General features: G+C 42.7%; 1 protein-coding gene, 1 long non-coding RNA gene, 1 other non-coding gene and 1 pseudogene across 4 annotated transcripts in view; 1 reads left to right on the forward strand and 3 right to left on the reverse strand.

Moving 5' to 3' along the window:
- Positions 1–6: 6 nt before the first annotated feature.
- On the reverse strand, positions 7–128 carry LOC148908302 (5S ribosomal RNA). The gene has a single exon (XR_016120969.1). It is a non-coding gene; the product is annotated as a 5S ribosomal RNA (ribosomal RNA).
- Positions 129–1168: 1040 nt separating this feature from the next.
- LOC148908303 (uncharacterized) lies at positions 1169–5011 on the reverse strand. Its single transcript, XM_089035827.1, has 3 exons — positions 4662–5011; positions 3174–4152; positions 1169–2413 (listed from the first exon to the last, which is right to left on the reverse strand). Exons 1-3 carry the CDS (start codon positions 4985–4987, stop codon positions 1169–1171), a joined length of 2550 nt encoding a protein of 849 aa, XP_088891953.1. The 5' UTR covers positions 4988–5011.
- A 20218-nt stretch (positions 5012–25229) lies between these two features.
- LOC148908304 (5S ribosomal RNA) lies at positions 25230–25348 on the reverse strand (annotated as a pseudogene).
- Positions 25349–26002: 654 nt separating this feature from the next.
- The window catches only part of LOC148908305 (uncharacterized), a 188228-nt gene continuing 188008 nt past the window's right edge, over positions 26003–26222 (forward strand). For both annotated transcript variants that reach the window (XR_016120630.1, XR_016120631.1), the window contains exon 1: positions 26003–26094. This is a non-coding gene — a long non-coding RNA (uncharacterized LOC148908305). The remainder of the gene's footprint in view (positions 26095–26222) is intronic.

The raw sequence follows: 26222 nt of genomic DNA on the forward strand, positions 1-26222 counted from the left end.
AAAAGAAGTCTACAGCACCAGCTTTTATTCCCAGGTGGTCACCCATCAAAGTACTACGCTGGCCCTACGGAGTTTCACTTCGGTGATCGGACGAGAACCGGTTTTTTCTCGGTGGTATGGCCGTAGACAGAAGAATAGAGTAGTAAAAATTAAAAGTTGAACGAATAAAGTGAAATGAAGCAATGGAAAAGTCAAGGGGACAAAAAAAAAACAAACAGAAGACAACAACAGCGATGAATAGAGTAGTAAAAATTAAAAGTTGAACGAATAACGTGAAATGATGCAATCCAAAAGTCAAGGGGAATAAAATGAAAAGAAGTCTACAACACCAGTTATTCCCAGGGACACTGGTGAAAAACGCACTGCGCATGCGTTGGGAGAAAAAAACAAAATGGCGGACAGTCGAAGAGTGTGAACATATAAAAACGAAGACATTCGACTTTTAATCACTTTTTTGTGGCTTCAATGGAAATAACAATTGATCACATCTAAAGGTAGGTTTTATTTTAACCAACAGGGCTATTTTATAAATATTCGTTTTGGAATTTTACAGATATTTTTGGATTTCTTTACATAGAATCCGACCATGTGATTATCTGCAAACACATCTTTTTTTCTGGATTTCGTATAAAAACTGTTAAAATTTGTAAGATTTTAATTACCAGTCAATTTAATTTCAGGCGTTTTAAAGCCATATTAAATAATTTTAGTAAATGCAAGACTTTACTTTGAACCCCTATCTTAAGAAAACGAATTTGCAGATGTGAATACATGTATAAGCTTATGAATATCTATAACAATAAAACTTGCTAAAACATGAAAGAAACCGTTTATAAAAAATAAGCTTACACAATGAACTTCATGTGAGAAGCATAGGAATTTGAATTCTGGAGATCTGCCATTCTCAAAATAAGCAAAAACCAAAAAACTATAGCCAGTTTCAGAAGTTTATGTCTGAAATTATGAACCAAAACTGGAATGTTGAAAAATTTGAGGTTTTAGAGTGTTACAGTACTAAAAATCTACTGTACTACTACAGAGTATAAAGTGGGTTACTTTGATCGAATGGATAAAATCCACTCTTCCAACGACTGGACCCAGAAAACTTAAAATAGTATTCAAATTTATGCTTCTCATATGATGCTGATTGCATTTTACATCCGTACATCTACTGAAAGTGTATCATGGTCAGTGTACAAAGGTTGAAGTTTGTGGCTAAGTGTGTGCATCTCATCCATTGTAATAGGCTGGAAATGTCATTGATGTGGCAAGATGCAATCAAAGCTCCATGTGGGTGGTGAATGTGGCTGTCCAGAAGAATGATATTGTTTTGTATTCCTTTGACAAAAGTAAAAGTATTAGCACGGAATGTCACTATTGCAGAACTTGAACCAGTACTGGATTTCATCATGGACCTTAAATAGTACTCCAGGTTACTTGTTGCTGGATCAGTTATGACAGCTGTAAAATTAACTGGCAGTTCTTGACCCAGTTGAAATTTGCTAACCTGTGAAACAAGAAGCCTTGAGGCCATTTCCACTTGTAGATGCACAGGTGCATGCTGGAATATATCATCATGGACTTTGTTTCCTTCTAGAATGGAAGACCTAAGTAGTGGTACCCATGCACTTGAAATACCATTAGGAAACAATTGTAGAACTGGCTTTGTAGTGTGATATTTGTTTGCCATGAGAAGTGCAATAAGGGTACAAGCAGTGCAACCATGCCTACCATTGATTGTGGATTGGGAAATCTGATGAGGAAAGAACCAGTAATGTGTAGAAGAAAGGCATTTGTACAGAATCGCACTTTGCTGATTGTACATGTGTGGTTGAGGAACTGGTGTTGTTTGTGGTCCTGGTGTCCCTGATGCAGAAACTGGATTATGGTGAATGGTGCTGGTTGGTGGTTCAGAAACCAGTCTTGTTTCATTCATCGGTTGTGGTACATTTGCTATATCCTGGACACATCTTTCCATTTGTTGATCCCAATCCAATGAATTGTAGAAGGCTGCAGGTCTTACATGTAATTGGTTATTTTCTGCTTCATCAATGCTTTGTGGTGTGCAACTTCTGTGCTTTGACTTTGTTGGCTCCAGAAGCGAAGAATTGAATTTTGCAGATAGCTCCTCAATTTTCTCCTGTAATTTGTCATGACATATGGGGCAGTTGGAAGTACCATCTAAACAGACATCATGAAAAGTGTGAAAACAGTTCAAACGACGGAAAGTGCCACTCCCTTTACAGCTTTGAAGATCACATTTGCTGTCAGGACAAGGATCAGTATTGGGATATTTCTCTTCGAAACTGTAACCCAGAGGCATACATGTACTACTGACATTTGTATCAAATGTTGGAAACCAGAATTTAATGTCTCCTTTTGGTTTGCCATGTTTATCAAGATCTCTTGGTATCTGTGAAACAGGTAAGATCATAATTAAAATAAATGTCTTCAAGAGTTGCAGTTGTCTAAAAATAGGAAAAATTTTGTATGACTGTCTATGATTGCAATATGATTGGGTTTTGTGCATGTTTTTCAATTTTTAAGATTTTGAATTGTAAATGTAATTGAAAAAGAGACAAAGTCACATATTAATAAAAAAATCTTGCTAACTCTGTACATCTGTACTAAAGGGTTATTAAACTTGCTTGCTTGGTCTGCACAGAGAAATATCAGACCAAGGTCTTGAACGTATGGGCCCAAGGCTGCGGGCCGTGCAGAAAAAAACAAGGTCTGATATTTCTCTGTACAGACCAAGCAAGCAAGTTTAATAATTTTTTTACTATATGACTTTGTAATTTTTTCTATAAATGAAAAATGAAGTCGTGTTTACAAACTACATGTAGGGTGTGCTAGAATCTAGAATTCAACAGTTCAGAGAATACATGTGCAACCATGCGAGGTAGATCCGGATAATAAGAAATATTCCCAAAGATTCCGACCATATGTAGGCAAATTGGCAAAATACAGACTGGGCTCGAGCCAATCAAATTACAGGAAATTATAGCTGTCAGTCATATAATGAAGAGAAATATCAGACCTTGGGCTATTCTGCACAAACCTTGCTGTGCTTATTTTATAATGTCAACACTTTGGTCTGATATTTCTGCAGTCAGACCTCATGCTCGGTTAAAAAGGTTCCTGTTTAGTCAATAATAATCCTTCATTATTACCTTTGCGCTTTTTCCAGCGTTTTGAGCAACAGATGTAAACAAGTTGATCAGATATTCAGCACTCATCCCAGCTATAGTTGTCCAGTCCCTTTTGTGATTTCCCTTTGACGTATTCTTCACAAAATGTTTTTGGAATGAAATTTGAAAATTTTGAGCATTTATGCATTTTGCTACATTTTGAATAAACTCAGCAGAAGACCATGGTGTGATTTTGTTTCGAAGTTCAGAGTGAAATATTTCGACTTTCTTTTCTGTAAAAAGTGATAGCCAATTCTTTTTTGTTTCAAAATGTTGTGGAAGTTTTTTCCTTTGGTGTTCAATGTCACTGAGCATTGACAGGGTTGACTTGTTATAATGTCTTCGTTTCCAAATGATAAACAGGATGGCAATCCTTACCATCACAGTAAGGTACTGTTCTAAATTACCACTTCGAAAGATAGCAAAGTATTGAAAAAATCCCAAAGGTACTACTTCTTCCAGAAGAAATAATACAAGTACATACTGAGGGTCTTTACACATGGTAAATTTGGCCATTATTCTGTCACGCACCATAAGCCATCCAAGTAGCACTGAACTTATGAGCAGGGAACATTGATGTGGCTTAGGTTTTTGTGGGAGTGGTTTTGAAAATAAATGTTGATGCAATTTATCAAACAAAAAGTTATATTGTACGACCATCTGTTCTTGTAGATTTAAACTAACATGAAATGGACCTTGTTCAGGGATGAGGGAAGTTAGGATAGTGTTGTGGCTGTTAGCTTGAGCTAATAGCTTCTTGATATAGAGCCATGTTGGCCAATCACCAGGTGTTGGTACTAGGTTTTTTTTCATGTATTCTCTTAATTCTGGAGCAACTCTTAGAATGTGATTCAATGCTTTTTTATAGTCTTCCATGCTTTTTAGTGTTTGTTCTCTTTCATCAATAAGTAGACAAGACTGCAGGGTTTGTAAATCGCTTTGGGCATGGCTGGAATAAATGCTAATAAGAAAATAATACGAAATCTCAAATCTCAAAAATATTAATATCAATTATTATGAAAAGATATAACTAGCTAAAAACTAGTGTGAGCTGCGTCGGTGTTTCTAATGAAACAGTAATGATGAAAAGGTAAATTATACACCGTGAAAAGATGAAAAAACTTACTGACGTTTCGGACGCTAGTCCTTCGTCGGAGTAAAAGAGAAAGAAATTATTATAATTTAGTCAATCACTGGATATGAGCAAGCGCACGGTCTTATTGGCTACTCTACTAAGTACTAGGCTATCAGCTTGTATACTATGAGTAGAGAAACACACTTTCTAACGAAAAGTGATAACGGAACATTTATTTTTTTCATGATCCAGTGATTGACTGTATAATAAAACAATTATTCCACTCTCATCATAAATGGCTGCCGAGTTGGCTATCAGCTCTCGTACGACTCGACTTAATAGTTGTTAAATATTATTTATGGTCATCTGATTGCATTACAGGTACGAAGACATACCCTAATTCTTTAACTTGACTTTCAACTGATTCAGGTGTTATTGATTTGTATTTTTCAGGAAGACCCTCCAGAAAGGTGCAACTGCAGTCTAGGAACTTGTCAACTAATTTCACCACATCATCATGGCTTATTCCCCCACGACAATCTTTAGTCACTTGTTTTACTTTGATTTTAACTGTTCTGTGGATGCTTAAACTGTCTTGTGGTCTAGGAATCGAAGCAACACTTGGCATGTCTAATAAACTGGTCATCATGTCGATTGATGTAGATTTCTTGAGGTCTAATGGTTGTTTTGGGGAGCTGATCACATGGAAGTCATCAATCATGTTAATTACCAGACAAGATTTCTGTTGATGTGAATGTATGAAAATAAGAATTATGTTGATTGCATAAACTTCTTGTTTATAATAACAAAATGAAACAAGGTTTGAAAATTCTCCACAATACAGACCATGCAAGCTAGTTGAATATGATTATTTTATGCACTTGTGCATGTGTGCAGTCAATAAATTGATTAATTAATAAACAGTCAAATAATACAGTACTGTAAATATATAAAGTTGTTTTGGTACTCACATCAATTGCAGTTGTAATTTGTGATTTTAAAAGCGATCCATGACCATTCACCATTTTCTTTCTTTCAGCATCTATAGATCTTCTGTGAATAGAGTCACCCATTATGTAACCAGCTGACTGGCCAGTCCTTGATAAACCGTGATTAGAAAGAAAAAGTCCACTATCTCTTTGTAAATGGGATGTTTTCTGTGACCTATATGGAAAACACAAACATCATTTTATTGATTTGACTTAAGCATTAAAAAACAGTTTTCCGCGTATTATACTCTGATAAAAACACGCGGGATGTGAAGAGAACACTTGAGAAGAATATAACTCACCTAAAGTATGCAAGGGTATGCAGTAAAACAACGGTCCTTTGTTCTAGTATCTCTTTCCTGGTACCAGTATTCTGTATTCTATTGTCATCTCTAGATATGGAGTGAAGAAGCATATCATAAAGACCAGGAGAAGTCTTTTCAGCAAATGCCCTCATAAGTTTAGGATTGTACAGGTCTGGTCCCATGGTCTGATAGTGGTTGTACAAGGCACACTGGAATTTAGCCACAAGGTTTTCAAACGTCATGCCTGAAAACATAAATTTTGTTTGTGTGTGAACATTAATTTGTAAAATTAATATATAGTGCTCCCACTAATACTTCCTGTAATATAAATGTTTTCTTTAGATATAAACATGCAGCTTTATGTGAGTGTTTGTGTCAAGGGCAAAGATGTGGTTGTTAAAAATAGTTGTAATGTACTTAGAGTATAGTACTAGAGTTACTACATCATATTGTGAGGTCATTAAACCTGTGTAATAGATATTACACTAACACTCTGTTCCATTGTTTTCTTTTGAGTCTGTTTGACTGTTATAATAATACTTTTACAAGCAATTTCTATTTCATGGATTAAATGCCCTCAACATGTTATTTAATGCTAAATCTATTGCTTTAATGTTTATTGCTCTGGAGATTATTTGCAACTAAAACCTATGATGAAATTTTATTTATGTATGCTGCATAACAGAATTGAAATACCATCATTACCTTTCATTGTCTCAGACTTTTCCAGTTTTCCAGTTTCTTTCCAAACACCAGATTCCACGAGTACCTGACCATTCTTATAATAATTTTAAATTTTGTTAGACAGATAATCTGAGTGGAGACGGTACTCCCACTGCAGGGGTATATGAATCTTTGTCTCGACCCCAGGACCATAATAATAATAAATAATAAGAAGAAAAACACGGTAAAAAAAATAATAGTATGCTATATGTAAATGTATAAAGTATAGGGATATATGGTTTATCCCCAGCAAGCTGTAACAAGTTTTCGAAACTGTAAAATAAAAGAAACACAGTGGAAACAATATATCGTTGAAACACTATTACTAAATTGTACAGAATAGTATTACCTGAACAATATAATTAGCATAAAACAGTATAACTTAGCATTACTAATATTTCACATATATATTGTTTGCACTTTATTATAAAAAGGAGAAAAATGATACAATAAAGTTGTTGTTGTTAGAGACTTGTTCCAATTTATTTATTTACTTACATAATTCATATATTTAATTATATGTTAATTTTTTATTTATTTATATTTATTAATATTAGAGAGGTTTTCATAAATTTGTGAAATTCATACTCATTTATTTAGTGCTATTCCGCTTAAAGTCTTTTGTTTTCTATTGTTCAATACCTGCTATTAGATAGTAAATAGTATTAGTTGTTTCACGGGTTTTTAAAAACCACTAATTTTTTAAATTATTTTTTGCTTTATTTTATTAGAGTGCTCACACTAAATCCGTGAAACAAATACTAATTTTTAGCTTTAAATAGTGATAATTAAACAATAGAAAATAAAGGATTCTGCATGAAGTAGTACTAATTAGTACTATTTAATGTTCACGGTTTTAGTGCATGCACTCTATTATTTTTTTAATAACTTAAATAATAATAATAATATGATAATTGTTAATCACTGAGACTTCAGTTTATCCACATAAAAACTACTACCTTTTTCGTTTTGATTTCTGGTGGAGAGGGTGTTTTTTTTTCTAGATACATGTTTTCATTCTACAGAAAAAAAATGAATTTCAATTTTAAACTGAATCATCCATGCATTTTAAAACTCGTTTTTATTCATTTTCATTTACCTGATGGTTTATATTATTGTCATATTGTAGTCTCCTTCGTGTTTTGACATAGTTGTTATCGATGATTTGGTCGGAAACCTATCAGTGAAATTTTTTACCATTGTTTATTGTTCATATTTTGACTGTCGATGGTTTGAAATTATTTCGTAAGCTTACCCTTTTTCTCAATGTCTTCGTAGTCGGCGTTTCATCTTTCGCCGTTAACATTGCGTCCGCAGTTTGTTGACATTTGTTGCACCATCTTGTGCCAGGTTTATATCCATTTTTCTTTTCACCAGCTATGTCCAAAATTCTAAACATTCGTGTTGGAATTGGATGTTTGTGTAGTGTTTTGCTGTGTCCCCACGTCGAAGGACAGGAACACCGTCGATCGCTTTTCATAACTTTGTTTTTATGAAAAATACATATGTTTTCTCCTTCACTTACACCAGCAGCACGAGCAAGATAGTAGTAGTAAGGGGGACTCGCGGTCACCATTCGGAATTGCCCGGGAATTACCCGTGTTTACGCACTAGCGTCCCCCGCGGGAATTACCCGTGTTCTGTTATATGTTGCGCGAAGATTTCCTTACTGCTGCTATGTTTGCGAAGGTTAAAATATTTGTGTCGCAAACGGAGGATAAAATATTCCTTAGATATAGATGAACACCATCAAAAGCATTAGTAACAAGACTGTGCGCCGACTGCGAACTCAGGTGCTGGACCGCTTAGACGCCGACTTTGCCTTCACGACATTTATGGAGGGAGATACAGACGAGACGATGGACGAGGAAAGAGCAGAAAGAATAATTGGCTTGATGCCCGAAGGTAATTACCGCCTGGAGTTGACGTTTATAAAGTATTTAGACGGCGAGTGGATAATAGAAAAGGGCAGGAATCCAATACGGGCGTCTGGCAAGAAGGACCTGTTCGTTTTAAACAAGGACACGCGTCCTGGGGCGCTGGTGGGCATCGACATGTTGTTCTACGAAGTTGCTTACCCGGTCACCGTGGTTATTTACGGTGCGTATGAAATTAAGAACCCGGACGTTAAGAAGCTCAAACCAATGCGGCATCCGGGTAACTGCGTGGGTAAGTTAGTTAGAGAGTTCTTCGAGGATTCCTCTAGGGGAGGTAAGCTTACGTTGAAGAGAAGAGAAGCCATCAGGAAATGGGAGCATGCTACTCGTAGAGCAGGAGCCACCATTGAAAACATCAAGAAGTTAGAGGTTGCTTTAGAAAGGCGCATACACGTGAAAGACATCACCGACGGCTTCATCTACTCCGGGACGCACAAGTATGGGGGCCGGGGTGCGCCTATCGTAATTTACCAGCATAACGCACATGCGTGGAGGGAGTTAAGGTTCCCAAAGAAGAAGGAGACGCGCGTTTACAAGGAGTCACCGCTTGCAGAACTAATGCACGAGAATTCCATTTGGTTAATGGATACGGAGGGAAGTCGATTTATGACCCAAGACGGCACCTTGTATCGTCCTGAAGTGGAACAGCTGCGCATTCAAAGCGCCTGCGAGACTTTAGGAGAAGACTTCTCTGACGAAGTGCTTAGCAGTCGCAGTTTGGACTTCTTAGCCGCAAAGAAAAGAAACGGGTGGAAATCCACACCGGAGGAGTTCAAAGATATAGCTAAAGCTTGTGTAGAACACGGGCACGGTGGTCTGTGGAACATGGAGTACGATGAAGACGAATACGTGTCGCTGGATATGAAACATTGTTACCCCGCAAGCTTCAAAGGCCTGGGAGATTGTAAGGAATATTACGACCGTTACGGACATCCAGATTCGCAGTTCTTTCGTGTTGCGTTGGATGGTCACTACGACGCCCCAGCAACGGGGTTTGTACGGTTGACCACCTGGAAATTAGCAGCGGCTCTGCACCCCATAATCTATGCGTGGTATGGGAAGCACCTGCAAGAGAAAGAATGGATACCGGTGCCCTTATTGAAGTTCTTTGAAGAGCGCAAACTTTTAAAATACACAGCGCATGAAGCCATACTTTGTCACAGCGCCTTCACGCAATGGTTACCGGAGCATAACCCCACAGCGCGCGTGGTCATAGGAAAGTTCACGCAGGGCGCTAAGGAAGGAGAGAAACATATGCAGCGGCGCCTAATAACGGACGCCGGCGAGTTAAGCTTCCTCATAAAACGTGCGCATGACAAAGGAACGATGGTGTCCGTAGAGAAATGGGACTACATTGTCGACGATAAGCTGCACGAATGGAATGCGCTGTGTTACTACCAGGACCATCGACCGCAGTATTACCATCTGCGTGCCAGCATGTTAGCCTACGCGCACATTAACCTTCTCGCAATGCTCCTGCGGTTTGACAAAGAAGACATTCCACGCGTAGCCACGGATTCCTTGTACGTGAAACCGCACGTCTTAGAGAAGATGAAGGAATTCTACACTGCCGATGAACTCGCAGAAAGTGGCCAGTGGCGCGTCAAAGATGAAGAAATAAAAGCCTGGAGGGCACGCGTAGAATATCACGGCGAGCACACCCAGGGCACCGTAACGCCCACTGTGGAGCCGCTGCCTTCCGTTGCCGATCCTATTTCCTACCAACGCTTTTCCTATCTGTACGGTACGGGGGGCAGCGGTAAGACGACGCGTGTGTTAGAACTCTTTCCTAAGATAAAGGTGCTAACGCCAACGCATCGTTTGGAAAGAGAACTCTGCGAAATGGGCTACGACGCACAAACCTACCACAGCTTCTTTCGTTGGAATGGCCAAAAGTGGGTACCAGAAGCCATCCACGACATACCTCCGGTGATACTTTGGGATGAGATTTGCACCGTTCCTTTAGAAATCCTGCAGGAGTTCGTAGAGTTCCTTCGCGGGAAATGTCAAGTAATATTCGCAGGAGATCCCTGCCAGCCTCCTCCAATAGCCGGAGAAATGCCCCACGAATGGCTAAAGGGGTTCGTAGACCATGCGGAGGAAATTAACGCCGACTACCGCAGTAAGGATCAAATAAGAAACCTGAAAGCAGAACTTCGGGGCCTCAGTGATGCCGAGCAATGCAAAACACTGCGCAAACGCGTACGAGCGAAGTCCTACGAGGACTTTCTATACGCCTGGCATCCAAAGGATCTGGTGCTGAGCAGCAAACGCGCAGCACAGTCTCGCATACAAAAGGATTTGCTAAATATACACCGAGAGCGCTTCCCTACGCATCTCGTACCTGTTTGCTACAAACCCCACGACACCCGCATGCAAAAAAGAGACGTCTGGGTACCTGGTACCGACATCCAACTGCAGAACGCGGTAACGCATGACAAAGCCTGGGTACCCATAGAAAAGGTGGAAAAAATAACCTCCCATCCAGATTGGCGCTTAGGCTATTGCATGACAGTCCACAGCGCGCAAGGGCTTACCATAAAAGAAACCTTATGGATCATAGACCAGCGGCTGTGTTGGAGCAACCTTATCTACACCGCCGTAAGCCGCGTAGAATATGCCAAGCAGTTAAAAAGAGCCTGGGGTCCGCAATTGCGCTACGATAAGACGCCAGAGGACGTAGCCAAAGAAAACATTGCTAAGAAACTCCTTCGCTACAAAAGACACGACGAAGAAAAAAATATGACGTTCGACCTATGCGTGGACGACGTCTATAAGAAAGGGGCAAGGTGTGCCAAGTGTAACATACCACTACTATGGAGGTTTGACCCAAATGACGATCAGCAGTTCTCCGTGGATCGTATAAATAATAAACGCGGGCATTGCAGAGGTAACGTAAGACTGACATGCCTAGAGTGTAATCGGGCGCGTGGAGCAGCACTACTCTGAGTCTTTGGGGACTATGAGCAGCTCTTCCTTGACAAATCCACGACTTGGGCCATCTAGGTAATACAACACGGGTTGCCCTTCCTTGGTGACGGACTTCGAAATCTCATACGTTTTCAGGGACCAGTTAGGATCCGTGGCTCTCTTACTGCCACCTTCGAGTTCCCCCGGCTGATAGAGGTATCTGACCACTATGTTGCGGGGGAGCTTTTTTTCCTTCAGTCCGACCGCCCTCGAACTTCTGACGTAGGACTTGTGTTCCACGTGTTTCTTCTTCATAGCATCCTTAGGTCTCGTTCCCGTAGCCCTGGCCGCCTCGTTGTTCAAAGCCGCGACGACCTGGGGGAGCCTCTGAGTCCATTCCCTGTTGCGTTTGGAGGGATCTTCCAGCTCTTTCCAATACTGGTACCCAAAGAGACGCTCGGCCAGGGTCTTATTGAATCTTTCGACAATGCTCTGGCCCCTGTGGTACTCTGCCTCGGCTCTCCTAATTTTAGTGTCGTGGTCCTTCAGGGTCTTAGTAACGACGCCCATGAACTCTGTCCCCGCATCCACTTGCAGCAGCTTAGGCCATTTCAAGACGCGCTTATAAATCCTACCTAGGGCTTCTGCGACTTCCCCAGAATCCTTGCTGGTCATGGGTTCGGCGTCCTTGTATCTGCTTGCGATATCGACTACGGTCAAAGCGTACCTATAGGTCTTTTTTCTCACCTTATCGTGCGGTAAGAAAAGCAAGTCCGCCTGATGAACTTCGTTGGGGGCATTTACGGTGAAGCTGGGCCTGGGAATGTACTTGGGCACGGGAAGATAAACCTGCCAGAGGGTTTGTTTTCTTAGCCAGTTCTTAGCCGTTTCTTCTGATACCCTGGCCGCGATCGCGAGTTTCTTGATGGCCGACGCTCCTTTCCAATAGCCTTCAGGCCCATAGTAAATCCTTTTGAGTTTGTCCTCTACGCGGCCCATTATATGAATTCCAAAACGAGATTGATCTTTCGCCCGTTGAAATCCACCGTCTTTCCGTCCACCTTAATGGTGATGTTTATGCTTTCTACCAAATTAGACAAATCACAGCTCAAAGAAATGGGAGTGTATTCTACTGGGTCAAATGGATTACCTTTGGGCAGAAACTTGGACATAAGAGAAGACTTTTCTCCATTGTTGTAACTATGGACTAAATCGCAATAGACTTCGTAAGAAGATGCGACTTTCCATTTCACGGGTATGGCTGTGTCGGTAATCGTCTTGCCCGAGGCACATAATAAAGATCCCAATGGGTCAGACTTTCCAAAAGTTACTGAATAGTTTGGCATATTATGTTTGAGGGTCATTTCGTGCGGTAATCCCGTGGTGAGAGTATAACCGCGCTTGGCGAGCTCCTTAGCAAGGGTGATTGGCGTGTAATGTCCATCGGGCAGCATTACACCTTGATAATTGCTGCCGCCTTTATGCTCAGTGACCAAGGCATTGACTAAATTATACCAAGAATTGTACAAAGAACAACTAACCAGCCTAACCTTATGGGCTTTGATGGGGGGATTCAGATAAGTGGTAAAGTCATTCTTGTCGCTTTCCAAAAAGACAATCATTATATTCTAGGCGCCAAAGGCGCCACTAGAGGCTAAGCGTAGCTTAGACTAAGTACGCCAAAGCTACGCCTCCTGCCAGCCCTGCGACTCCTACAAAGACCAGCTCACTATCTTTTTGTTTCTTAGAAGGCTGATAGTAATTCTTAAACTGAGGCTTTCTCAACCCCGTTAATGCCGCGGGGTGTGCTTGCGCATAAAGTTTAAAGGCGTAGTCTGTATTTTCGAAGTTCTTATCCGCCTGTATCTTGTCTTGGTAGTTCTTGTCCAACCAATCCCTGTAAGCTTGTCTTTTTTCATTCCAAGCCGCCACGTCCCTTTGATATTTCTCCAGCGCTAAGTCGTGTCTCTTCCTTTCGGCGGCTAAATCTCCGCTGCGATCACCTCTAACTAATCTATCCAAATACTGACCACCATAATTAGCTCCAGTGAATGCTAAAGCTGCAATAACTCCACCTGCGACCACGCTAGCCATTTATATGTTAGGCAGGTACTTTTCCTTCCGTAGGTAATCCTTTACCATGATAGCCCCGCCTACGGCAGCGGTCATCTTAGCAAAATTAGCGAAGCTCTTGCTTGGGTCTTTAGTAAAGTCTTCTTTGAGCACTTTCTTACCTACCCAACCAATACCCGCAACGATGGAAGTAATGATAGCTGCTTCTTCAACAGTTTTCAATAACGCGGTTGACATTATATTACAGAGTGAGAAGGTTATCACTCCATTACGGGGATCCTACTTTTAGGTGCGGGTTGAGGCGTCACGGGTGTGTGATATGTTGGGGATTCTACTTTTGGCTTCGTAGCCCACCATTGTAAGTAGAGGCTGCCTGCTGCTATAGCAACTCCTAACGCGCCGATGACGTACCCAGGATTAATAAAGGATTCCTCTTCTTTTTCCTCCACCTTTTCTTCTTTCTTTGCTTTGTTCTTCCTGTTCATCTCCGCGAGCTTCTTTCCGGCGGCGACTCTGCCTGGAGATTTAGCCTTGGTAATTTTCTGCTCCTCTTGGGGCTGCTCTACCTTCGACTCTGGTTCACTCATTTATATCTAAGGACTTGAAGGACTTGATAAGTACTTAAGGACGACTTGGAAATAACCTGGGCGCGACCTGACCAAGTACTTAGGGATGACTTAACTAAGTACTTGAGGCGACTTGATCAGGTACCTCAGCAAGTGCCGCCTGGAAGACCTTTTCGACTTCTCTGTCCTTCTTGAAGTCCTTCCAAGAGGCCGTAAGTTCCTTCAAGTCGACATGCTGAGCTACGTGAAGTGCCGCAGAGGCGACTGCCATTAACTTACCACACTTCAACGACAACCACCCGCAGGTTATCTTAAGTTCTTGGGCGATGACATAGTCCTCGCTTATGTCCTTCCGCAGTTGCTCCACGTCGTCTATGGGCAGCGCAAGTCCAAGCAATTTAGTTGCCAGCTTAATGGCGGAGTCTGCTACGGCGTCCGTGGTCTTACTTGCAAGGGCGGCCTCGTACCTCTTATGGAACTTCTTAACCTCCTCTTCCGACAACTTATTAACCTGCTCATGGGTAAGTTCCTTGCCTATCATTTCTTTGCACTTCCCAGATGACACAAGGATGTTAAGTTGTTCCTTGAGGTTACTTTCGTCTAACTGTGTGGGGACTTCATCTAAGAGCTGCTCAATATCCATATACATTAGGAATCATAGATTCCAACCTCGTACGGAAACCTCAAAGACAAGATCATCTTGGAATGTTGGTGCGTTTTTAGGTGCCGCATGTATTCGTGTAACTGTTCCTTGGATATCTCACCGCCATAGTCGCTTAAGATGGTTTCCAGGTCAGACTTGCTCGGAGTATAAAATACGACAAGTAAACCTATGTTTTCCCTAAAAGGCTTAGAGACGCTGGTAAGCTGCTGCGAGAGCAACCAAACGCTGATATTGTCGTGTCTACCGCTGAAGGCGAGCTTCACTAATTCGGAGGTGCGTCTTTTTACGTCGTCCCCGCAGGCGATGTCATCCAGTATGAGGAGTGTCTGCGTATCTTTAGGGAATTGTTTGTGCCAGAACTTAAGATGGCTGGATAACTCGTTAGGGTCTAAGATATCTACGAAGAAGTCGTCGTCTTTCACTCCTATGCCCGTCCAGGTGCGGTTATTCACGTAGGTGAAGGATGCCTGGAAACTATTTCAAAGAGTGTCTCAGAATGTTGACGTTTAGGTTAAATCTTTGTTAAGGATGTTAAATGGAGGCTAAGATATTGTTAAGTATATATGGACTGCTTGTTGTGTAAGAAGGTGTTCAGCACCAAACAAAGACTTCAATACCACGTTCGTCGCGGCGTTTGTACAAAGAAGCCAATTAGTAAGGTTTGTAAGGATTGCGGTAAGGAATTCAGCACCGTTCAAAAGATGCAACAACATCAGGATAAACGCATTTGTGGGCTTTGTAAGGACTGTAATAAGGAATTCCCCAACCCCTTTGAAATGCAGCAGCATCTGAAAAGGGGCGTCTGTAATCGAACCAGACAGTGTAGTTTCTGTAATAAGATACTTAGTAGTCGTCAACGTTTACAGACGCACCGGAGAACGCATGAAGTGAATTATAGGTTTCTCTCCCGCGCTTACGACTTGGAAGGCGTGGATTGCTACCAATGTGCGGATTTGATGTGTCGCTGCCCGCATAAAGAGGATTACTTAAGGAATCGCATAGATTACCATAAGAAGATAGTCCGTACTTTCCCCTCTTTTGAACGCGCCGAAGGCGTTCCGTGGACTAAAAGGGAGTATTGGAGGCAGGAGTGCGATCGTTGTGGTTGTGTTAGAGAAGAGGAACATATCTTCAATTGTCTTAACAAAGATTTAACCTTATTGTCAACATTCTGAGACACTCTTTGAAATAGTTTCCGGGCATCCTTAACAAAGATTTAACCTTATTGTCAACATTCTAAGACACTTTTTAAATAGTTTCCAGGCATCCTTAACAAAGATTTAACCTTATTGTCAACATTCTAAGACACTTTTTAAATAGTTTCCAGGCATCCTTAACAAAGATTTAACCTTATTGTCAACATTCTGAGACACTCTTTGAAATATATGATACGCAATAGCATTTCTTGGGGCCTTTAATAGTAAAGCAGGGTTTGTGCAAAGAGTCTCAAATCCTGATCTTATTTTTCTTGTTGTTTGTTAGGGATCAACATTTAACAAAACAATAAAAATAAGGACCCCTTTTAAAGGTATATGCTAGCCTACGCAGCCGCATTCTTTGGAGGATTCCTAATCGCCCTTTCAATATATGGACTGTATTACATGCGAACTACCAAGCGACTGCATAATCTCTGAAACCCCCGCAATTCGTGAGGAGAAAAAATACACCTGCCTTCATTGTGGCAAGGTATTCCCCGAAGGATCCTTTGTGGGGCATTGGTGCTCCGCGGATCCTAAAACGCAGCGGACTTTAGCAGACGCGCTTAACTACAAAGAGGAGATGGAGTGACCCTCCTTTCAATGTCGAACTCCCACCTCCCATTCTTCTTACCATGCGAGCGCAGATGGGTGAATTCCTCGCCCTGTATGACGTACCTGACCCTATCAGGCGCCCACAGGGAATACTCTATGCCGTCACTGTCTTTGAGGACCAGCCGCAAGCGGTTGATATCCTCGAAGACGACATAATTTTTTATTTCATACGCAATACCTTCTATCAGATCTCGCCAATGTATTTGCCGCAGGCTCATTATACCTATGGAATATCTTTAAGTGCGTTGCCAAGGTCTCCGAGGTCTTGAAGGCCTTACAGCACCACCTGCAAGGAATTCGTAGGCGCTCTGCATACTCCGCGATCTCCCTGCAAATGACGTCGTAGTCGCTGCTAATCATTACCTTATAACCGTTTTCTTCGTACCTTCGTAAGAGGCGGCGTTGGTCCTCAGATAATACCCCGTTGCCTTTAGGGGTCTTCAGCTCCACGCAGAATCCACGGTAACGTAGGTGTGCATTCAGGATGAGCAGGTCGGGTTGACCGCGTTGATATCCTTTCTGCTAGCACTTTATACGTTTGCCGTCCGAATCCTGCAGTTCGCCTAGACCAGGGGTCACGAGCATTTGGGGGTAAAACCTGCGGATGTAGTTCACCACCTTTTTATGTAGGTCGAATTCATTTTCTATTTTGAATACCAACTTGTTTGGACCGCCAAACCGCCTTTCTATTTCATACTTACCCGTCTTTCTTAAAGTCGGAAGAACTTCCTCAAAGACCCAATCCCGAAACTCCACGGCTTTTGGCAGCCTGGAGCTAAATATTAGCTGATACAAACCAGGTTCGGAAATGAACACGGAATGTGGCTGTGCGTTAGCAAGGGAGCGGTGATTTGGAGCCCCCCTTAGCTCATCCAACCTTTTCTTGTATTTATCAGAGACGTGATCCTTAATTGCATCTCTGGGGCGCTCATAGCCCAACGCTAAAGCCACTTCCTTTGCTTTGAAGTACAGTTTGTCGCCTTGCACTATGCATTGCAGTTTGGTTTCGTTGTTTTGAAATACGCGAAGCATATTATACGTAAGGGATATTTTTCATCCTTTCTCGGATGAGGGAGCGCAGCGAGTGGATCAATAGGCAACGCTCTTTAGCTGATTCATTTCTACGCTCAGTTGCGCGTCAGACACGACGAAGACGTAGCAGTTTATCTTATCGCCGTCGCCCGCACTGGCGTTTTTGGTGCGTTTGATCTCCAATGTTATGCCATCCTGCGTATTTACTAGACGTAAACCCTGACCATGTAGGTCTTCGTCGTTAATGGTGCGCGTGTCAATCCACAGCGCATACTTATCCTTAAAGAATTCCTCGGGGCTAATTTGGTCGCCAAACTTGCGCATGGCCTCTCTGTACACGTCTGCGGGCTTTATCCCCTGGGAGTAGACCTTGTTTGGAACGCCGTTTATGTTGACCCCTACGTTAGTAATGTTGGGGTTGTGAAAGTCTTCGGAGTCACGCTTACCGGCCTCGTAGGGCTTAGCAAACACCAACATCAACCCCGTAAGACTTCTTCGGGGGAGGTTAATGCTTTGGTTGATAACCTCATCCGTCTTATCCAAGAAGCTAAATGTCTTATACATCACTACGTGGTCGTAAAGGAATGCCTTTCCGGCACTATATTCCATACCGGCGCTACGGGCCAGCTCTTCGCTGTACACGGTCTCATACTGTAGCTCTAAGTTGGTAATAGAGTATGGGGTTGTTGTGGTAAGTGCAGTGCTTAGCCCACCAATAATGTTATTAGCATCTGCTAAAGTTACTTCAAACTGTAGCTCGGATAACTGTCTTGGGTAATACGCGCCGTGATTCGTGATTACTTCAAAGTCCAGTGGTATGACATACTTGCTACCATAGGCTGTCTTTATTCGCTTTGCGTCTGCCACTGCGGTTTCTCCGCTGCCGTCAGTAGGTTGCGTTTTCGTAGGTGTGCGGACCTTACGTAGAATGACACTACCAATTCCTTGTTCTATCCTTTGCGCGCGGTCAAATGCTGTTAACCATAAGTCTTTGTACGTGGTATACAGATCGTACCTATTTAAGTCCAGCAAGGATTCCCCGGCGAACTTTACGCGCATCTTAGAAACAATGTTGCGACCCACGTTGTTAACGATAATCCTTTCGTCTGTGGGGCTTGACTGCACCGCTAGGTCGAACCTTAACGCCAAGGTGCCAGGAACTAAGACTAGGTTATCCGTTAGGCGGGGTACGCCTACATACAGCGTCTCTCCTGGTTTCGCGCTAGAAGGCGTGAATGTGACCCGGTGAAAGGTGCGTTCTGCTTTCAGTCCGCCAACCTGCTTAGGTAATACGTTGGGGTTTAACTTTGAGCTTATCATATATAATGGAAGTAGAAGGAACGGATTTTGATCCCCTTACCGAAGAAGGTCAAGTTGACATTAACGACGACGAATTCGACGCATGGACTAAAGGCGCGGATACCGACCCCCTAGTTTACGACGCAGCCCTAGAAAACAAGTATGGTGGTAGATGGGAAAGTGCTAAGAACGCTCTAAGGCGCATGTGGCAGTCGAAAAACCCCAGCAAACCCATCCCCGAATACTTAGAGCTTCAAAACATAGACGAGCCGGAAGCAGCCGCGCGGGAAACCGTAGAGTGGGCAAAGCAGGAGCTAGAGCTGCGCTACACCCACCTTGATGCTGACGAGGTAAGGCTCACAGAACGCAGAAACAAAGTCCTAATAAGCGTCCAAGACCTGAGATTTCCCGACAAAGACCGCTGGACGAAACCGCAACCCCTCTTTGATGAGAATGGTGACGTTAGGGGCGACGTCTCAAGATTAAAGGGCTTCCAGCGTGCCACTAGAAGCATGTTAGAAGGCTTGGAAGCATTGAACGAAAGGATTGCGCTAGAAAAACGCGCTATCGAACTGCAAAAAACGTTAAAAGAAAGGGAGGAAGAATACGCAAAGCAAACTCAGCTAATTGTCGATGCTGAAAAAAAGTTCGGTAACGAAAGGATGATAGAAATAAGGAACCAGTTGGATAAAGCCCTGCGTGAAAGAGATAAAGCGCAAAGAGACCTGGAGGAGGCTAAAGGCTCAGGCGCCTCCGTTGAGGCGCTGCGAGAAACGTTGGAAGAAAGGGAGGAAGAATACATGAAGCAAAACCAACGGCTTGCCGACGCACATAGAAGGGAGGTCGAATTTAAAAATCAAGAAATAACTGAGTTGGTAGACCAAAGAACCAAAATTCGTCGCGAAAGAAACCAAGCCCAAAGGGCTCTTAACCTTGCCCTGCAGGAGTTGGACTTAACAAGAGACGACGCTAAGGACCTACAAACTACCATAGCTGGCTCTTTGGTGGAGCGGCGGCGGTTAATGGCTGAAATTAATACTAAGGAGGAACAAATCCGGCAAAGAGATCAGGCTATCGAAGACCTGGAGGGGCAAATAGAGCGGCAGCAAGAAGTAGTTGCGGACCAAACTCGTACCGAAGAGGAAAGGGAGGCTGCCCAAAGGGAAACAGAAGATCTAGAGGTGCGCCTTGCGGAATTACGGGCGCAAAAGGAAAAATTGGAAAAGGAGCTGGGGCTTACCACCAAGGAAAAGGTAAAAAGAGCCCTTTTGAAGTATGGCGTTCCACTGGCATTTGCGGTCGCTATTAGCACCGTAGTAGGAGTTATCCTATCCACGCTTAAGGCTACGGGCGCGGGCGTGAAGAAATTAGGCAGTGGGCTGACGGACTTGGGAAAAAAGATGGCAGCCGGTCTTCCTGGGCTGCTGGGTTCGGTTGTTTCCTTGGCACTTAGGGCCGGCGGAGAACTGTTAAAGTTCGTGGGGAATAACATTTGGATCTTGGTTGTCGCTATTGGAGTGGTACTCCTGAAGAAGATGAAGGGTTAATCTTATCCTTGTGTATTACTGGGGGCTTATCGTCGTCAGGCGCCCGAGGCGTCCTCGACTGGGGATAAGTAAAGATAGTATTCGCACCGCCTTGATAATTTGGTATCAAGGGTATGGCAGTCATGGTGCTAATGGTCTTATGATTCCAGGTAGCATCCACCACGCTGCCCTTTGACGTCGTGGCATTAAATACGACAAAGCCTTTATAGCTGGTGCCTGGGATGACGTCGCTGGGACGAAGTTGAAGCTTCGCATATTGACAATTGACTATCATATGAAAAGTCACCGGCGACTGGTTTTCCGCACTCGATGTCGAAGCCTCATACGTGAAGTGTGATGGGTGCCTGCTATTTACCTTTTTCCTATATGGTAAAAGTGGGGCGTTGGCCTCATCTACAATCCTAAACCCAAGATTACAGCTATTCCGTAGGTTAATGTTAAGGGTACACATAACCAATCCTAAACCCCCAACCTTTACCCAAATTCCGGTATCGTGCCACTCATCCCCCTGGTAGTAAATCTCCCCTAAGTAATAATGGAAGTCTTCTTCCTTTACGTGCGGGTTCATATATTTAAAGGCTCACCACCGTTAAAGTGCTAATGGTTGCGTGATTATAGGCTGTATCTCACTGATTTTCTATACTATTTACGCAAACGCTCCCGGTGTCGTCTACACGCATCTGCAGCTTTACCTTCCCATGGCAATCGGCGACCATGTGGAAAGTCCAAACCGATAGATTTTCGGCGCTCTGGGGGTTGGGCTCTACGGAGAAATGCGCAGGCTCCCTGTTGTTTGTCTTATTTCTCATAGGCTGCAGTACGCCATTCTCATCCAGGAACCTAAAGCCCACGTTGGCGTGGCTGCTCGTGCCAATGCAAATACTACAAAGGATTAACTTCTTTCCTGAGTAGTTCAGGTCCACAGACATCCCCGTGACATCAACCCAAGATGCCTGGGTGTATTTTTTCTCGCCTGTGTAAGTCGTATAGACACAATCTACTCCAGCTACGTAGGGGTTGTTCATCGCCATATATAATAGCTCAGACCAATGCTTGCAACTGCTACGCCGGCCTTTAGTAGGTTATGGTCATATTCCTCGGGTATGGTTGGCAGGACCTTCTTTGATGGTTCCTTAACTACGGGTAGCTTCGTTTCGTGTACCTTTTTTGGCTTCTCTACGAAGTGAGGAATGCCCTTGGTCATGTCAGAGTTCACGTCGTTCACCCCAAACTTCATATCCTTAGTAGCTCGTTGAAGTTTGTTGTTGTATCCTACTACAGAACCAGTATTTATAGATAAATTACTAGGCATTAACCAACAACCCGGGGCTACTGCATAGTCCAACCTCGCCTTAGAATTTTGTATAGCTAGTTGGTAACGCTGTACGCCCTTGCTAATGTCGCCCTCCAAGATCGAACTTTCGAATAAGACCAAGGCTTCGGCTCGCGTCTCTTCTGCGGCGCCGGTATTTCCAATTATATTTGATCGGGTATTTACCTGAGCTCCAAGGATAGAATACACGTAAGCTTCTATGCTGCGGTTCAAACGGGCAAGGCCGGCTCTAGTTAGTCCTTTACCTTCTGGGGGTATGAAATTAAGATATTGCTTCGTTTGCTCGTCGTTGGTAATCTTAATAATCAGTGGATTGGCCCCTGCATACTTACCACCCTCGTCTTTGAACAGAGGTCCGTCTCTGACTTCCTTAGTGGTCTTGGCATTTGGTTCAAAGAAGGTGCTACTGTCGTGAGTTTCTTTATGATACCCAGTGTTCCATCGTAGATTCAATGCATGAACTTCCTTATCACTTAGCTCGTGTCCACCAATCCCCCAATAAGCCCAAATATGCCCCAAGCCATTGTTAGCACCGACAGTGCATCTAAAATCCTTCCCTACAACACCGAACTCCTTACAAAGCCTGTTATAGGCTGGAACGTTGTATTTATTATCTCTTGGATAAAACGTGGCATCTCCTGGCAGCGCAAAAACACCCATTTCATGCAGTATTCTTCTAACCGTGAAGTGAAAATGAAACATAAATATTGAATTCTTCATCAAGTTTGCACTTACACCACAGCCGCTAGTGGCACACCAAACCGCAAAGTTTAGTTGCTTCGGCCAATAACGCATGTTAGGACCACTTAACCATTCATGAGATTCCTTAGCGGTGGTATGAACAATGGGAACGTTTTTGAAGATATCTCGCACCTTTAACGGAAAGGAATGGTTGTTAGAGATCCGCATGTTCAACGTTAGGTCCAAGCTTGGATGTTCATTAAACGTAACTGCGGGTATCGGATAAGTACTGGTACCAAGCAATAATTCCTTTGACCAACCTTGCACGGGTTTAGGCTTAGGATGCTTCAGCTGAGGCGTAGGTTTAAAATCCTCATTGCTGTACATCCTGGAGCCGTTAAAGTAAATCCCATCGGGTCTTCTTTCGAACTTACTAGGGTCGGCATTCGGAAACATCTTCCTGAAGGCCCTCCAATTCCAGTAATCCCTGTTGTCGTGATGTGGCTGCTCCTCAATATCATTCCCAAAAGCGTCGTACATTAGTATATATAATGGATGTTATACCATCAGCACCTCAGTTGTACCCAGATGTTCCCAATTATCACACTACGGCACCAATAACGGAACCTAACGAAATGAATGCCGAAAACTTCAGGCTCAATAAAGCAAATTTAATCCTGGCTTACTTGGAAGGGCAGGCAAAACACTACGAAAAAGTTAGGAAGAAATACGTCAGAGCCCGGAGTACGCTACGTAAGATTGCGATAACTTCAGGGTCCATATCTGTTGTGTTAACGGGCTCCGGCGTTGCTACTTCGCTTACTGGGCCGGGAATAATTGTTGGAGTTCCTTTGGCCGGCGTTGGGGCAGCCTGTGGTATTATCTCGGCTGTTGCTACGGGTATTATGAAACAGTTGTCAAGCAAAATATCCAAGCATGACACGACAATAGCTCTGTCAAGGGCTAAAGTAAATACAATTACCGATCTTGTCTCAAAGGCTTTGCGTGACAGAAAGATAGACGACGTAGAATTTTCGCTTATTCTGGCCGAAGAAGACAAATACGAAAAATTAAAGTCGGACATAAGGAATAAAAAAACAGTCGTAAAAGATCTTTCCGAGGAATCTCGCAAAAAGATCTACCAAGAAGCAAAAGAAGAGCTTCAAAGAAAGCTTGCTCAGTAAACATCGTGACAGGATTCTATTTACATATCGAACGCCGGCTGTCTGGTTCATATGCAAATTAAATATAATAATTTTCACATACATAAGCGTCCAGATGTGTCTGGCGTTCGCTTGTGATCGTGGGACTTTGGAGCTGGGGAGGCCTAAAGTCCCGAGTTCAAGCCTCGCTGTAGACGCATTTGGACCGGTTGCTGTGAGTGGAAAAAAAAGCCTCCCCCACTCACAGCAACCGTGGGGGGAGGGGTGGAAAAGATAGAAAGTGCGATTCAACCCCGCGATGGGGGGTTTCGCGATTGGAAAAGTCAGGGGGTGTCTCGGGACGCTGTCCGGAGTTCACCCTCTGGTGGGTCGTAAGAAAGATATATGTGTATGTACTAGAGGGCCTCTGGCGCGGGATGAAATAAGCCCCGTAAGCCCAAAATGCAAAAAACCCCACTGGGGATAGCTTGGTGTTCTGCGCGATGCATTCCCCAGTGGGGTTTCTGGCAAAATAAACGCCAGTTTTGCATTTTTATTTTCTCGGAATCCATCCTAACAGGGGGTGGTTGGGGTCTATTTTGTAAAATATTTCGTAAATTACGTCAGGATAATAAGGAATATCCTTATCCATCCGACAAAACATCCACTCGGCTCTGCTCATATCAGAAACCTCGGGAATAGACTTACCGGTAATTTCAGACAAAAGATAGGGAATAGCTTTGTAATATTTCCCTAGTTTTAATTTTTTCAACGTTTTCCGTAGACTTTGCGGGGTTGGCTCTTCTAAATGGTCTATGATTTTCTTCTTTACTTCGTTATTTAAATATACCGGTCGATAACCTTGGATATGACTCATCCAGTCCCGGAAGTATTTTATTCTCTTATAAGGTGTTTTCTTACGGCCTCCATTGGCGTAATACTGCTCTCTGGTAGCATTTGGTACGGCATTACGAATATTCTTACCACACTCGTAACACTGTGCTGACGTGTCGTCTTCTATTTGCATTTTCTTACCACAACACCAGAAACCCTTGGGTTTGGGTATGCGCACCCTTGCAGTCAAACACTCTACGCAGAAACCATTCACAAACTCTTTACATTCATGCATCGTATATCCAACAAATATCTTTACCAAAATACCTGCCTACGGGTAATTCCCGCGGGGGACGCTAGTGCGTAAACACGGGTAATTCCCGGGCGATTCCGAATGGTGACCGCGAGTCCCCCTTACTGCTGCTCAAGATTGATGTTACATGGACTGACACGACCATAGCACTGCTTTCTTCTAGTTTGCGTCGAAAAAACGCATTTTTTATCACCAACCGAGCCTACATTGTTGACAAATTGAGACAATGCCAAAATGCAAATTAGCCATGCTGGATGTCGTCGTCGGGCCGCGAGTGGCGGCATTTTCAAATGATTATTTTTGCTTTGTATAAACAAAAGTTTTTTTGTATAAATCAGCAGTGTATCGCAATCGAAATTATCTTGCTATTGCGAAAAGGACAACCTTAAGTTTTCAGTATTTTTCTTAAGTTTTGCAATTTTGTAAAATAATCAAAACACCGGCATCAAAAAATATAAGTTGCCCTTAGTTACGCTACGCCATCTCCGAGCGTGCGCAGTGCGTTTTTCACCAGTGTCATTCCCAAGTACTACGCTGGCCCTACCGAGTTTCACTTCGGTGATCGGACTAGAACCGGTTTTTTCTCGATGGTATGGCCGTAGACAGAAGAGATTGCACAACTTATGCTACTTTATGCTGCATCACGATTTCAGCGGCTGCAAATTTTTCTAGTACGGATGAAAACAACACTAAAAAAACAAACAGAAAACTAGAACAGCAGTGAGTAGAGTAGTAAAAATTAAAAGTTGAACGAATAACGTGAAATGAAGTAATTGAAAAGTCAAGGGGAATAAAATGAAAAGAAGTCTACAGCACCAGTTATTCACAGTTGGTCACCTATCCAAGTACTACGCTGGCCCTACCGAGTTTCACTTCGGTGATCGGACGAGAACCGGTTTTTTCTCTGTGGTATGGCCTTAGACGGAATTAACTTCAAAACTTGAGGTACTTTATGTGTTTATGCTGGATGACGAAATAAGCGCGAACAATCTTTTCTAGAACAGAAGAAAATAACACTACAAAACAAACAGAAAACAAGAACAGCAATGAATGGAGTAGAAAAGTAAAACTTGAAACGAATATAGTGAACTAAAGCAATTGAAAAGAGAATGGGAATAAAATGAAAAAAAAAAAAAGTCTATGAAGGTTTTCTGCATGTTGTCCGGTGATCCTCCTTTCGCAAGAATCAATATGTGAGCTTAGCGTTGTGTGGAGAAAATAATAAATGATGTGGTATTTCGTGTGAGCGAAAAATGTCCCGAAATTGTGGTAAAGCGGTAAAATGACCAGTAAAAATAATCCTTTTGAAGAAAATTTGAAGGAAATGACTTAGTTTTTAAAAATAGCTTAGTTTCTCATAAGGATAAAATAAATATAGCTGTATAATTGTTGTATTGTGTTGGGAAAAAGATAACTGGAATCGTTTGTTTGAAATATTTTAATTTCACTGGGAAAAGGGTTAAAAAGTTACGCGAAGTTTCTTTGAACAATGAATTAATCCCCTCCCTTCCCCTGTGGTGTTGGTTTGTGTTGAAATGTAAACGAGGCAGGCACGTGGTATCAGAGGAGCAGTCGACGAGAAAAGTTGGTGTGTGAATATTTTCTGACTAAAAATGCTCCTTTTCTTCCTCAAATATGGATCTTTATGGGCTCATACTGCTTCCTAAAGGTAAGTTACCTATCATATTAACGATTTATTGTTTAATTCACTTATTTAGAGCGATATTTTAGAGTTGAATTGACCGTAAAAAGTTCGGTTGCTTGTCGCCATGTTTTGGCGGGATTCATTCTCAACAA

This window comes from Actinia tenebrosa, unplaced genomic scaffold (genome assembly GCF_029948245.1).
Source record: "Actinia tenebrosa isolate PJP-AT-01 unplaced genomic scaffold, QUT_ActTen_1.0 PGA_scaffold3__52_contigs__length_22856419, whole genome shotgun sequence".
Classification (NCBI taxonomy): Eukaryota; Metazoa; Cnidaria; class Anthozoa; order Actiniaria; family Actiniidae; genus Actinia; species Actinia tenebrosa.